We start from the raw sequence: 15,307 nt of genomic DNA, 5'->3' as shown, positions 1-15,307 counted from the left end.
GAATGAAAAACAGTAGGTGTAAAGATTTTATTACACGGGTTTTCATATAAAGATGAATGAACATCTTAGATTTAAGGCTCTACCTCCGCAGCATAGCACTTCGACAGAACTAATCTTTATTATGAGTTTATTACACAGGGTTTCATATTTATTACACGGCAATCAGTGACATTCAGAAATATACTGTATGTGAAAAAAACTAAAGATGACGATTTATTTTTTCGATTGGACAACAATTTTACCTTAAAATAAAAGGTTTAGGGGTCTAAACCCCTAAACCTTTTATTTTACCCAGGGTCTTAAACTGAAGACGTCACACTTACGGATTATTTCACGGTGATAAAAACGTTGCAACACGGCAGGAAAAAAAAGAGCTTTTAAGTATCACGAAACTTCCGCTGTTGTTGAGCTAGATTCAGCGTACAGCCTTTCATCCACCTTAACAAGAAGGGAGGCGGGGACTGAGCTGAAAAACTAGGAATCCACCCTGTGATGCGGCGAACCTGCGCTGCACCGCGCGAGCTCTATATAAAGCAGGCGCGCGCAATGTGCTCCACACAGCTTCACTGGACAGCTCCGGAGTGCTGAAATCCAACGCTAGAACGGCTCCAACAATACCTTTTTAGTTTACAAAAGCCAAACACGGGAACGCGATGGAGGGGATCTCACGGAAACTTTTTCTACTCTCTTTCTTACTTCTGGAAGGGTCTACCCAAGATTTCGGACAGACCCAGTTTATTTGTACGTCCGTGCCCAAGGATATGGACTTATGCACGGCCACTTTGCAAAACAGCGGACCAGGGGACGACTTGAAGACGACGGTCATGCAGCTGAGGGAGACCGTGCTCCAGCAAAAGGAAACCATCATGAACCAAAAAGAAACAATCAGAGAACTGACTTCAAAGTTGGCTAGATGCGAGGGCCAGAGTATCCCCGAGCCCGGGGACTCGCGAGCTGGGGGCAGGAGAAAAGAAGCGGGTTCCAAAAACACCATGGGGGATGTATCTAGGGGTCCATTGGATAGGCCTACAATCGTGCAACTGGAACAGACTTTAGAGACACTTAAACAGAGGCTTGAAAACCTGGAGGTAGGTGTATTTTTTGTCCTACGTTGTGTAAAATTGAATGGCAGTATATTCACAATAGCAGGACTGCATCCGAAATGGCGCACAGTGAAATGTGATTTTCTAATGTTTAATAACGCTCAGTATTAAAAAAAAAATTCTAGTTACACGGGAAAGTGTTTTCCTTCAGCTGTATTCAACTTCGCCACTAATGTTGGCTCCTTGATATCATCACCTTCAGAAAAGCTTTTCCGCTGCAGTAATATGATTACTTTCATCTTCTGAAAATGTAGTTACTTGATGCAGATAGTCTCTAAGACCACAAGGAAATAAGCTCTAAATTAGTTAATCTGTCTTTAGCCTCAAAGTGTTCTAGCACGTGTAAGAGTGTGCACTTGCTGAGTACCAACCCTTTAAAATCGAGTAACCTTTTCGACCGTTCTTGGTCCCGTACAGCAATTCAGTAGAACCAACAATTCAGCTCAGACGAATAGCCTGAAAGACCTTCTCCAGAACAAAATTGACGACATGGAGAAGCAGGTTCTGTCCCGGGTCAATACTTTGGAGGAGAGTAAACCCGGGCAGAGGAATGAGACCGACCAGCGCGGCAGAGTGGAATCGACCCTCACCTCACTGCACCACAGAATCAACGACTTGGAGAAAGGTAAAAGAGACGATTTCCAACGCGTCTGCATTGTGTTATTTCGTTTCGAACCGTATCACAAAAACGAACGTGATTATGTTTGCGATCTTAACGGCTTAAGTGTGTACAAGTCTTGCATTCCTCCTGTTCCTTTTTAAATAGCTTATTCGATACAAAACAAACGAAGAGATACAACTGAATCTAAACCACACGCCGGATTGCCCCAAAAGTGTCGCAGCGAACAATGTACGGATAGGGCGGGGGATAGAGACCTGCATTGCTTTGCATATCCCGTTCCACATTAACACATTTATGGCATGCTGGAATGCTTCACATAAAAAACGAACTGTCGTAACCAACTCTAGGCTAAATGTTAGTTTTTCATTCAAGTTCTACCTGTATTATTACATACATGGCAATGTACATAAAACCCCTGCATAGCGGCTTCTCCCTTATCCCAAGCTTCTAGTTGCTCAAACTTCATCAAGAAACCTAATGATGGCCGCCGCATCTAACCAAATTATCGGACGCGTTTAGAATATCGATTGTGCGATGCGCCGCTCGTTACAACAGGCACCAGCATGTTGTAAAACGAAAGGAGATTTGAGGGAGAGAGAGAGAGAGAGAGAGAGAGAGAGTGTGTGAGAGGGGGGGGGGGGTGCCGCAGAAAGCGTAGGATCGAATTGTGTACAGAATTTGCTCTTTTATCAGAGAACGTTGTCTGAATTTATCGCGTCAACCTATATCCCTTAGATACGATCGGCAGCACACCTAGTGCAAACCTGTGAACAAATAGCATCTGATTTCTCATTAACCCCCCCCCCCCATGGAATGGACAGTGGCCTTCGTATACACGAATTCACGAAACAGTTTTTTCTAATACCTTGTGCAACGGTCAACTACATTGTGTTGTTTCACTCACCAAATTTCCCTTCATCAGGATAAATTTGATTTCACTTAGTGGGAAAATCGAACAATTCTAATGAGTTCGAAAGGGCTTGATTGAGGTACACTGTAAGGAGTGTCGCAAATCACATCACAGTTTTTTTTTCTCTCTCGACATAACACGATGTATTCTTTTTTGTTGTTGTTGTAGGCCAGAAAGACAACAGACCCTTGGACAAGTTTCAACTGACCTTCCCTTTGCGAACGAATTACATGTTTGCCAAAGTGAAGAAGAGCCTGCCTGAGATGTACGCCTTCACAGTGTGCATGTGGATCAAGTCCAATGCGTCTCCGGGCGTGGGCACCCCTTTCTCATACGCCGTTCCGGCGCAGGCCAACGAGCTGGTGCTCATCGAATGGGGAAACAACCCGATGGAGATACTCATCAATGATAAGGTAGAAAATCTGAAGATGCCACTGAAGGCAACGTCATAACAAGGTCATGGCACAATGACGATGGATGTTCTCACATTTACACAAACGGGCTTACGGTGAAGCCGTGATATCGCAGTCAAGGGGCTCACTAAAGATAATCTGCGTCATGATTCAACCGACGTATTGGTACACAGAATGAAACAGGTCGAAATCGCACTCTCGTTTTGAGTCGGCAGTAAATAGTGTTTAAAAGGCGAGCAGCTTACGCGTTGATATCTTTTGCAAAGTCAAAACGCCGAGATGATGTACATCTTATCTTTGAAGTGTGGTGCTTTTACTGAGGCATATGAATGGTAGCCTACTGCTATTAATCTGTAATTACGCCCACTTTATGAAAATTGTAGAACACTATCTGAAAGGATCTACGGTGCTGCCGGCCTACGTTAGAGGTAACCGAAGTATTTATGTTTTCCCGACCACAGATGGCAAAATTGCCCTTCCTTATTAACGACGGGAAATGGCATCACATCTGCGTCACGTGGACCACACGCGACGGGGTGTGGGAAGCTTTCCAAGACGGAGTGATGAGGGGAAATGGAGAGAACCTCGCGCCATACCACCCAATCAAACCCCACGGTGTCCTCGTGCTGGGACAAGAACAGGTGAGTTGTTTTTGTTTTTTACTACTGTTTCAACTTTTAGTTTTGTATCAACTTAAAATCACCTTTATATGCTGTAGTGGGCCTAAATATTGGCCAGTGTCGATTGAATTTGAAATGTATTGAGGAATGTGGCCAACATAATATAAAAAAGACAACCATTTGTGCACATGCGCTTGAGTATTCCAAATGACTGACATCTCGGGGTGCGCAATGCAGCCATCGGGTCCTCAAGATCGGAATATGCTGCTAATTATTTTACAATTAGAAATGCATTAAACGCCGTGTCACTGTTGCATTGTCTCAACCATTAATTAAGGTAATAAAGCAACGCTAGTCTTATGTCGAGTGAGAACCAAACTGCCAATTTGGCCTCAGTTACACGCCCACGTTCACACGACAGGCGCTATAAATTACAACCCCGCGAGTGGGCTGCTTTGTAATATTTGCCTGAAAAAATGCAAACGTTTACCCTTGGAAATTGATGTGAAAATGAACCATTTACGTCTCCCATATTGAAACGATGAGAAAACGTGTACCTGTTTCATCATTGTAGTGTAAATCTCCTCTGAAAATTACTGGAATAATTGCGCACAATGCATTCCACCACCATCATTCTAAACGTGGGTACATCTATTTCTCGTTTCGTTTCTACAGGACACGTTGGGAGGAGGTTTTGATGCGACGCAAGCTTTTGTCGGCGAGCTGGCGAATTTCAACATGTGGGATAAGAAGCTTACGTCCGGAGAGATTTATAGCTTGGCCACGTGCAGCAACAAAGCGCAGGTGGGCAACGTCTTCGCGTGGTCGGAGACCAGCATCGAGGTATACGGCGGAGCCACCAAATGGACATTCGAGCCGTGCCGTCAGCTCAACTGAACTGCATAACCGCAAAGAAAAAAATAATAATAAAAATAAAAAGCCAAGCAGAAATGCGTATTTCCAAGCCTCTGTCGGTCTAGTCTTCATTTTACTGTTGATTTAAAAAGAAAAAAAAAAGAAAAAAACCGAGATGTTTATTTAAGATTTAGCGCAAAACCGGGGTTTCTATAAATATTTAAATATTATGTGCAAAACACGACAATGTTTTGGTCTTGGTTTTTTTTTTCCCTTTCATTTTGTCTTGGAAACTTCGGTGGGACAGTGCTGATTTTGATTCCTTTTTAAATCGGACTTTAATTTGCAAGCGCAATGTCTGACTGACTGGAACGTCCAGCTCCTCCGTGTATACGGAGCTGCAGCTTGGCGACCGAAGCCTTACATGGGACAGCAATTATTGCAACACAACCTGGATTTACGTCACTTCCCTCAGAAATCGGGGGTCAGGCAACTGTCCTGGCACTCGTCTTTGACCAATCCAAGGACATTTGTAAATCGAGTTTAATTCTTGCCCCAACCCCCCCCCCCCCAGAAAAAAAACTTCCCTTTCCTGGAACTTGCACTGTGACTGACAAGTGAATCAGAAATTACATGGAATGTAGAAGACAACGAGAGAGAGAGAGAGAGACAGAGAGATTAATTTATTGTTATCATTATTTGCTTCGTGTTTCTGTAAGAATGTTGTTAATTGCCAACATGTTACAAGCCTGGGTGCCTTGGGCTGGTGCAAAGATTCAGCACATTCGTTATAATTTGCTTATTGTTTGTACTTATTTATTTTGGAAGCAAATTCTTCTTCTATTAAGTGTATTTAATAGCTATTTGTTAAAGGACATGATGTGTTTTTGGCAGGTGTTTGTATTCTGTATTAGGAATGTTATCTGTACAGTAACAGCATGAAAGGTAAATGCTGCGACAGCATCGATGAACTCTGCTTTTACTATCCCTCTGGGTTGGGGTTTTTTACTGTATTGTTATATGCTCAAAGCATGGCAACACTGAAAGATTAAAAAAGATTTAATTTTTGTAATAAAATTGTGATATATAATAACCAGATCGCATTCCTGACATCCTGGGATGAGTGCGCATATGGCGATGCCTGTGAGTGAGTGAGAGAGAGAGAGAGAGAGAGAGAGAGAGAGAGAGAGGTTGAGAATGTGTGTGAGAGAGAAGAAGTAGGAGTGAAAGAGAGTGAGAGGAGAGGCAGAGATATTTATGGGGGTTACAAGGGAAGGTGTTCCAATTTGTTCAAGGTACAGTGGGAAGTACATAACAGCTCAAACAGAGTGGGCCTTCTATGTTTTTACTTCCTCTAATTATTTGAGAAATCGTTCACAATTGCCATCGAGACAGATGCAATGATGCGATTCAGTTTGCTTGAATTTACAACCCAGTGGTTTACTCGAAAAGGTCTGAAACACATAACAAAACAAAAAAAAAAAAACGATATTACGTTTTATTGTAGATAAAGACTAAAGACCCAGAGAACTGGTGCATGGTGGCAGACGGTATCGGCGACTAGCCTTTGACTCGGTGCGGAAGCCTCCGGGGTTCTTTCCAGCTCAAAGCAAACCCGTTGAATTTCAGTGCTGTGCGCCTGTCTTGCTTGCACGGGGGAAAGCAATCTACAGTGGCGCTGATCCAGATCTGATGGAATGCGTTCGCAGCTGTGATTCCGAGAGTGCATGTGTGTACTGGGACTGTTTATTTGCATTAGACGGTTGAAAAAAAACAAAAAAAAAAAAACAAGGTTTTCTGCGAGCAGAGGCCGCACTTTGCGATTCTAGTAACGTGGGGCCGAGGAGGCTGCCACTGCAGTGCGAACGGAACTCGGGGAGAAAACGCACGGTCATTTTCAGGCCCAGTCATCACGACGTTCGATAACTCCCGGAGGAATTTCAGTAACACAGCATTAAAACACCCCCTGTCCTTTTGTACACCGGTGCGTTGGCTCTGATTCGCTACGCAGCGGCGGGCTCCTTCCCAAATCACCTGGCTAGCCCACGGCCTCCAGTATGGACGGCCCAGGACGTTACAAAAAAGGATCTGAGTCTCAAAGAAACTCGAGCACCCAGTCCCTGTGCACAATCAATTACTGTTATTTAGGGGGGGAAACAAATGTGAGCCTCTCACAAACACTTAAAAGCTGTGGTTGGACAGTGGAACTGAAGTTCAGCGGTTCAAGGAAGGGGGGGGGGGGGACAACAATAGTGGCTGCGCCGGCAACTCGATCCTTAAACGCTGCAGCGAGGGCTTCTGGGAAGGAGGCGTGGCCCCTGCACCGCAGCATGAAAACCCGTCATCAGCTCTGAATACATCTTCAGCACTCGCGACCCAGACTCCCCCCCCCCCCCCCCTTGGTGTCAGGGAGCAGCCCGTCACTTCCTGGGGTCCGAACAGGCTGTCAGAATGTCCCGAGACGCCGGCTTCCTGCTCGAGCCGCCTCCCGCTTCCTTTGATTAAGGTGAGGCCTCTTTGCAGCAGTCACTGAGCCCTGGGCGCCGCAACGCTCAGGGAATAGCGGAGCTCATCTCTGAGTTAGCGCCAAAGCTCTAAACGCCGTGTGTTTCAGAAACGAAAACAGCACAGCAGTCACAATAGAGTGGTGTGGGGGGGGGGCGTACATCCACACATAAACCCCCATTCCACACGACAGGGCGGTGGGTTTTTGAAGGATTTGTCAATGACGGTACACCACGTCATAATCTCTCCACGACAACTTACTACGCACACAGTAACTCCCCGCTTGGATGATGCCCCCGCTGCAGAGGGTTCCCGCAGCTCAGCCGTGCATTAGGGACGTCGTCTGCTGGCGGACACTTAAGAGCTAAAACGTTATCCGCTTGAAAAACAGAACAATCCGTTTGAAAACGGACTCGAGAAGATCGCTTTGAGACTTACCGAAACGACCTCTCCGAAGCGTACAAGTTGGGAATCTCGTCTTATTCCACAACATGGACCTGAGGACACACGCAAACCGTCCTGTACGCAAGCAGACATGTAACCAGACACAAATAACATGTCAACAGAGGGTCTGACCTGGGACGGGGGGGGTGGGGGAGGGCAGGGGATCGACCTTGCTATTTGGTCAGACAGATCATTTACACCAGAGCTTTCCTTGAGTAGGGGGGGGGATTCTGGGTTATTCATGATACCTCCCCAGCCCCGAGGCGAGGCGTTATCGAAACATCAATAATTTTTCTTGGTGCAAACCTGTTTACCATAAAACCAGAGCCATTACCGGATCCCGAAATCGGACACCGAAGGTGTGGAGTTACCCGGATCGCTCACTTCCGGCCCTTCTTGAAAGGGATCATATGTGAGCCAAAAATAGAAGCCATTTATAGCCTTACCCAGGCCCCCCTGGTGACGTGCTTCCTGTATCCTGTTCTCTTTAAGATGTTCATATTCAGAGGGGTGAATGGGTGGCTCCACTACACGCAGTAGTCTGGGAAATGTCATCCTGTTGTGAATATGATGATGAACGGTCTCTAGGTGCCAGAGAGAGCCAGGGAGAATGAAATTCTTCAGTTTATATATGCAACAGTACACAATACCTTTAACCGTGGATGTGGAGCTTTTTAAACAAATGGGAATGGGAAAATGTTTTGAACCAATTTGCTCCGCCCTCCTCTTTTTACTTTACGTATTTGAAAAAAAGTCAAGCAAGGAATATCTCACACTGGCCAATTTAATAAATAATCTAAGCATAGATATTACATAGGGTCACACACATGACTGAAATCCTCTGTGCTCTGCTCGTTTTGCAATACCCCACAAGAAGGGAAGGCAGGTTTTCTGGAATGGCAAAGCATTATAAAAAAAATATTTTTTATTTTTCCTCCACTTCCCTGAATCATTGATCTAGTGCAAGAAATATATGAATATGATATCTGGAGGGTTCCATAGTTCTTCCCCACAGTTCAATCTGTGATGAGGCTGCTCGAGCACTGCAGTGAGCTAAGGCTGGCCATGCTCCTGCCAGCACCATGCATTGGCAGACTGGGAAATATCTCCGTGCCATCCTGTGAATCCGCTGTGCCATCCTGTGGAACATTCCCGCTGTGCCATCCTGTGGAACATTCCCGCTGTGCCTCTGGAACATTCCGCTGTGCCATCTGTGAACATTCCCGCTGTGCCATCCTGTGGAACATTCCCGCTGTGCCATCCTGTGGAACATTCCCTGCTGTGGACACCCCCTGTGGGAACATTCCCGCTGTGCCATGCTGTGGAACATTCCCGCTGTGCCATCCTGTGGAACATTCCCGCTGTGCCATCCTGTGGAACATTCCCGCTGTGCCATCCTGTGGAACATTCCCGCTGTGCCATCCTGGGGAACATTCCCCCTGTGCCATCCTGGGGAACATTCCCCCTGTGCCATCCTGTGGAACATTCCCCCCGCGCCATCCTGTGGAACATTCCCCCTGTGCCATCCAGTGGAACATTCCCCCCGCGCCATCCAGTGGAACATTCCCGCTGTGCCATGCTGTGGAACATTCCCGCTGTGCCATCCTGTGGAACATTCCCCCCGTGCCATGCTGTGGAACATTCCCGCTGTGCCATCCTGTGGAACATTCCCGCTGTGCCATCCTGTGGAACATTCCCGCTGTGCCATCCTGTGGAACATTCCCGCTGTGCCATCCTGTGGAACATTCCCGCTGTGCCATGCTGTGGAACATTCCCGCTGTGCCATCCTGTGGAACATTCCCGCTGTGCCATCCTGTGGAACATTCCCGCTGTGCCATCCTGTGGAACATTCCCGCTGTGCCATCCTGTGGAACATTCCCCCGTGCCATGCTGTGGAACATTCCCGCTGTGCCATCCTGTGGAACATTCCCCTGTGCCATCCTGTGGAACATTCCCGCTGTGCCATCCTGTGGAACATTCCCCTGTGCCATCCTAGGGAACATTCCCCGTGCCATCTGTGGAACATTCCCCTGGCCATCCTGTGGAACATTCCCCGGCCATCCTGTGGAACATTCCCCCTGTGCCATCCTGTGGAACATTCCCCTGCGCCATCCAGTGGAACATTCCCGCTGTGCCATCTGTGGAACATTCCCTGTCTGTGAACCATCCACTGTGGAACATTCCCCCTGTGCCATGCTGTGGAACATTCCCGCTGTGCCATCCTGTGGAACATTCCCGCTGTGCCATGCTGTGGAACATTCCCGCTAACTCCGTCTCCTCTGCAGGTGAGCTTTCTTTCATTATCCTTCTGCAACACGGCAGCCCTCGCGAGCTGTGACACAGCGCCGAGTCTGAATACGGAGCAGAGAGCTAGAACCCGGGCCCTTTTTCATCATAGGGAGAAAAGCCTGTCCCCCCCCACCACCATCCACCCCCCCCTCTCCAGCAGCGCGTTGTCCCAGCGGCAGCGAGCGCGGCGCTCGTGGCGTTTAATGAGGGGGGGGGTGGGGGGGGTACTTCCAGGTGGATTCTGGGAGGATAATGAGCCTGCAGGCCCACAGAGAGGGGCTGGCACGCTCCACAGCTGGAGCTAGCGCAGGTGACTCAGGGCTGACGTTAGCGTACGGCTCTGTGGACACACTGGATAGGGTCTGCCGCTTTTGACCGATCTCTCTCCCCCCCCCCCACCAAACAGCAGAACAGCATCCGTTCTCCCGTCTCCCAAATTTCACTCCTTTCTGAAAAGATTATTTAACAGCCTTTCAAACAGCCACAGGCTCTGGTTACTGAACACTAAATAGCGCTGCTCGTTGCTACCAGCCCCCCGGTCATGGACTTCAGCCCTGTACCCACACGTACTGCAAAAGGACACTGACCTTGACCGTGACCTTGCTGCAGTCTGTATGCGTGTGTGTGAGTCCCAGACCCGGGTCAAATACGTATTTGCTTTGGATTCAAATACTTTTCTACGCTTTACTGTTCTTGTCTGGTGTATTGGAACCAATGAAATACTCTCAAAAAAGTGCAAACCCTGCCTTCTGGCCATATCGGCATGCTCAATTAATCACACCAGGCAGGATCAATAGAGCACAGAAAAGTATTTGAATGCAAAACAAACGCATATTTGACCCAGGTCTGATACTCACACACACGCATACACACTGCGGCAAGGTTATGGTCAAGGTCATTGTCCTTTTGTAGTATCTGTCGGTATCCATCAAGTACGTATTTGACCCAGGCCTGGTAAGTATTTTCGGTTTTCTGGCCTATCCGGGTTGTCCATCGGGGGGGGTGGGGGGTGCGGCCTAGTCCCGCTCGTGCCCAGAGCGGGCCGCAACGCGGTCTCCGCGGCGAGTCGCCGGGGCTGCGGGCCGCCCCCGAGGCCAGGACGACGCCGCGGTGGAAAGCCGCGCGCTTCCAAACACTTCCGTCGGCCCTGAATCATTGATGAGGGCCAGCACACCCATGTACTTTCCCATTGGTAGCCAATGAAAAATGCATGACTTAAAGTGCATCAACAGGAAGTCAAAGTGGGGGTGTGGGAAGGGAAGGGAAGGGGGCGGGAGAGGGGGCGGGGCCGGGGGGGGCGGGGGGGGGGGGGTGGAGCGGCGCGAGCGAATCATATAGAAGCCCTGTTTGATGTGGGTCATGGTCTGTACATAGCAGGATGTTCGGGAGCAGTGGGGAGAGAGAGATGAGGTTCTGGGGAGAAAAAAACCAGTGAATGTGAATGTGCGAGAGGAGGGCAGGATTTCATGGTATAATGAGAGGCAGTGTAGCACTGACAAACACGCACTGCACAGACAGGCAGCGTGCCTCGGCCGAACCAAAGCGCCCTGCCTTGGGGAGCGCCACGTTCACGTTTAATACCACGGGCGTGAAGAGATAATTGGAATGAAGAGCACAGGGCCTGCCTGAGAAATGCAAATTTTAAGAAACTGCGCAGAAGAGTTCAGAGGTCAAAGGTCAGGAGGCACTGCAGCTCCAGAACACTTAACATGCTTTCACTCGGAAAGGGGCAGAGTTCTTCCGGCAAATATGCGTGTGTTTATCACAAGGTCAGAAGAGGCCTGAGCTATTTGTATTCTTTAAGGTCATTCTGCAGTCACTTTGATTGCGTTTTCCTTGGCTACCACAGGCAAATTTGCTCCTTTGCTTACATTTTTCAGTTAATTAAAGATAAAAAATATTATGAATATAGATTACTGTTTAATCAAAATTTTAATCAAATTCTTTTGTTGTAATGCAATTGCGACAGAGAAAATGACTTTGTTCAATGATTTATGTTTATTTTTCAAAAAAATAAAATTACAATTATGCACACCCCAAATAATTGTTATGAATAAATGAAAAAAAATAAATAACCTGCATACTTTGAAAGTCTTTTCTTGATCTTGTACACCATTTTGTGGCTCTCTGTTTCAGTAGCGTACAAAAAATGAGGTAACACGTAAAAATCCATGTGTCATCCATCACCATGGTGATGGCAAAGAACTCTCAGATGAGCAAGACAAGGAGTTAGTAACCTTCGCAAGTCAGGAGATAGTTGCAAAAAAATAAAAAAAACGATAGACTTTACGGTCAATAATTTAGAGGTTAAATCACTGGAGCAAGTCAGAAGATGGTTGCAAACAATTAAATAAATAAAAAACTACAGAATATAAGATCAATGCTTTAGAGGTTAAATCGTTGGAACAGTGGTTGAGCATGTGCATGTGCATCTTGCCCCCGCACACAGTGAGGCAGAAGGTTTATTGACATGGAGACGCCTCCTCTATGTCAATAAACGTCTGCCAAACATTCCCCAAAAAGCCTATGTTGAGAACTCTAAGCAAGAAAGCATGTCTGGAGTTTGCAAAATGGTGTCGGAACGACAATTAGAACTGGATTGACGGTCGAACGAGCCCAGAATTAAGATTTTTGGCCACATACATCACCAGTGGGTTTGGTGTTGGAAATATGATGCTGGTGTTGACATCATCATTAATACAGCCTGTCTACAGTGAAATATGGTGGTGGTTTATTGCTTGATTCAATCCAATCCAATCATCACTGGAATATTTTTCATGTTTATGAATTAAGTATAGCCCAGTACTTGTATTATTTTTTACATTCTTCTAAAATATATTCTATTTTTTTTAGCAAGTCTATCCTATGATGAGGGACACAAGGGTTGTACTAAATATTTATCCTGCCCCTTGAATTACCATGGTAACACTTAATTTGCTCCAATTACTGCCGATTTTGTTCCGTCTTGTTTGCAGACTTTTCCGTATTTGTAAGCAGAACAGGTCACTGACCCGAGAGTGGGTAACGAGAGGAACTTGACACAAACAGCTGCTCCCTTTGTCCCCTTGTTTCGCCGTCGAGCAGAAGTGGCACAACTCTGAAGGAGTACAGCGTGCAGAGAATGATCGTCGCTCTCCCCGTGACCTCATACCGCAGGGACCAGTCGCTCTCCTCTGTGACCTCACTGGTGACAATCAGGAGTGGGGTGGGGGGGTGGGGGGGGTAATATACTGAATCCCACAAATGGCACTAAATTAAACATAAATAATACAATCTCCATCCCTTACATCAATCTCCCCTGCTGCTCTGTCGGGTCCCACCGTAAATAAGAGAAGGCACTTCTCTGGGCCGCCCAGAGAGAACCCAGCAAAAAAAAACCTGCTCCTGGCCTAGCGTTTGACCGAGGGGTTTTTAAAAACAGCATCGTGCCTTTAAAAAAAAAAAAAATCAAATCCTAATCGCCAAGCTTACAGTAACGAGGGCTAAGGGTGAATTTAGAGAGAGAGAGAGAGAGAGGTGGATGATGGGAAACTTTGGTCAGACAGCGGAGCAGAATACAAAAGAGGCAGCCGGCAGGCACATACACATTCCCCATTCATCTGCAGGCCGCCTCCTTGGATGCCAGCTTCGCGCTGAATACCTTATAATAGCGAGATGAAGAACTGAACGTATAAGAAGTTGGTATTGGGAATTTTTTTTGTTTGTTTGTCAGACGCGAGCAGGTGAAATCGCAGCACCTGCTTCAGTTACCCCCTTTGTGTATTCAATCAACAACAGAAAAAAAGCCGGAGAGGATTCCCTGGGGAAATACAAACGAAAAAAGGCGGGAGGAGACGCATTAAGCAGCTGGGGCTGGCAGCCCCTGCTCTGACCGTGCAATCTGTCCTTCTCCCCGCAGTCTGAATACGACTGTGTCCTTCACCCCGCAGTCTGAATACGTCTGTGTCCTTCACCCTGCAGTCTGAATACGTCTGTGTCCTTCACCCCGCAGTCTGAATACGTCTGTGTCCTTCACCCCGCAGTCTGAATACATCTGTGTCCTTCACCCCGCAGTCTGTGTCCTTCACCCCGCAGTCTGAATACGTCTGTGTCCTTCACCCCGCAGTCTGTGTCCTTCACCCTGCAGTCTGCTGTGTTCTTCACCCCGCCGTCTGAATACGTCTGTGTCCTTCACCCCGCAGTCTGAATATGTCTGTGTCCTTCACCCCGCAGTCTGTGTCCTTCACCCCGCAGTCTGAATACGTCTGTGTCCTTCACCCCGCAGTCTGAATACGTCTGTGTCCTTCACCCCGCAGTCTGAATACGTCTGTGTCCTTCACCCCGCAGTCTGAATACGACTCTGTCCTTCTCCCCGCAGTCTGAATACGTCTGTGTCCTTCACCATGCAGTCTGTGTCCTTCTCCCCGCAGTCTGAATACGTCTGTGTCCTTCACCCCGCAGTCTGAATACTTCTGTGTCCTTCACCCCGCAGTCTGAATACGTCTGTGTCCTTCACCCCGCCGTCTGAATACTTCTGTGTCCTTCACCCTGCAGTCTGAATATGTCTGTGTCCTTCACCCCAGTCTGAATACGACTGTGTTCTTCGCCCCGCAGTCTGAATACGTCTGTGTCCTTCACCCCGCAGTCTGTGTCCTTCACCCCGCAGTCTGAATACGTCTGTGTCCTTCACCCCACAGTCTGAATACGACTGTGTCCTTCACCCCGCAGTCTGAATACGACTGTGTCCTTCTCCCCGCAGTCTGAATACGACTGTGTCCCTCACCCCGCAGTCTGAATACGTCTGTGTCCTTCTCCCCGCAGTCTGAATACGACTGTGTCATTCACCCCGCAGTCTGAATACGTCTGTGTCCTTCACCCCGCAGTGTGAATACGTCTGTGTCCTTCACCCCGCAGTCTGAATACGTCTGTGTCCTTCACCCCGCAGTCTGAATACGTCTGTGTCCTTCACCCTGCAGTCTGAATACGTCTGTGTCCTTCACCCTCGCAGTTTGCATACATCTGTGTCCTTCACCCCGCAGTCTGTGTTCTTCTCCCCACAGTCTGAATACGCCTGTGTCCTTCACCCCGCAGTCTGTGTTCTTCGCCCCGCAGTTTGAATACGTCTGTGCCCTGAGGACGCTCGTTTGGCCCAAGCGTCACAATACACAGGTTTATTTAGCCGAAAAATTATCCTGCATGTTGACTGTTAAACACACAAACACACACACACACACACACACACGCACACACACATGAACATAAGGGACATGCATGCGCACACACACTCACACATGCACATACAAGTACATGCACGCACACACCACACACACACACACGCACACACAAGTACATGCACGCGCACCCACACACACACACTCACACACATGCACATACAAGTACATGCATGCGCACACACCCACACACACACACACACACACAAATAACAAATACTCCACTCCAAAGGTTTGTGGAGTTATTCGTTAGTATGTTCACCATGGCATTCCACCTGCCTGCTGGTAAGATGGCGTACCTCTCCCCTTCCCTCTCCTCCTGCACAGGAGGCTGGG

The 15,307-nt window shown here is 47.7% G+C and overlaps 1 protein-coding gene across 1 annotated transcript; it reads left to right on the top strand.

Annotated features, from left to right (window-relative positions):
• Positions 1-547: 547 nt before the first annotated feature.
• Positions 548-5,621, top strand: nptx1l (neuronal pentraxin 1 like). The gene is made up of 5 exons (XM_064324323.1): positions 548-1,088; positions 1,521-1,728; positions 2,804-3,048; positions 3,510-3,689; positions 4,344-5,621. Exons 1-5 carry the CDS (start codon positions 654-656, stop codon positions 4,563-4,565), a joined length of 1,290 nt encoding a protein of 429 aa, XP_064180393.1. The 5' UTR covers positions 548-653; the 3' UTR covers positions 4,566-5,621.
• The last annotated feature ends 9,686 nt before the right edge of the window (positions 5,622-15,307 follow it).

The sequence above is a fragment of the Anguilla rostrata genome, chromosome 2, assembly GCF_018555375.3.
Source record: "Anguilla rostrata isolate EN2019 chromosome 2, ASM1855537v3, whole genome shotgun sequence".
NCBI classification, from domain to species: domain Eukaryota; kingdom Metazoa; phylum Chordata; class Actinopteri; order Anguilliformes; family Anguillidae; genus Anguilla; species Anguilla rostrata.
This window is presented reverse-complemented; position numbering and strand designations above follow the sequence as displayed.

Bases quoted from the DNA above. Each gene is read 5' to 3' on its own strand.
- nptx1l (XM_064324323.1), top strand. From the start codon at position 654: ATGGAGGGGATCTCACGGAAACTTTTTCTACTCTCTTTCTTACTTCTG. The intron at 1,089-1,520 runs GTAGGTGTATTT...GGTCCCGTACAG, and splicing joins AGAGGCTTGAAAACCTGGAG to CAATTCAGTAGAACCAACAA. The intron at 1,729-2,803 runs GTAAAAGAGACG...TTGTTGTTGTAG, and splicing joins AATCAACGACTTGGAGAAAG to GCCAGAAAGACAACAGACCC.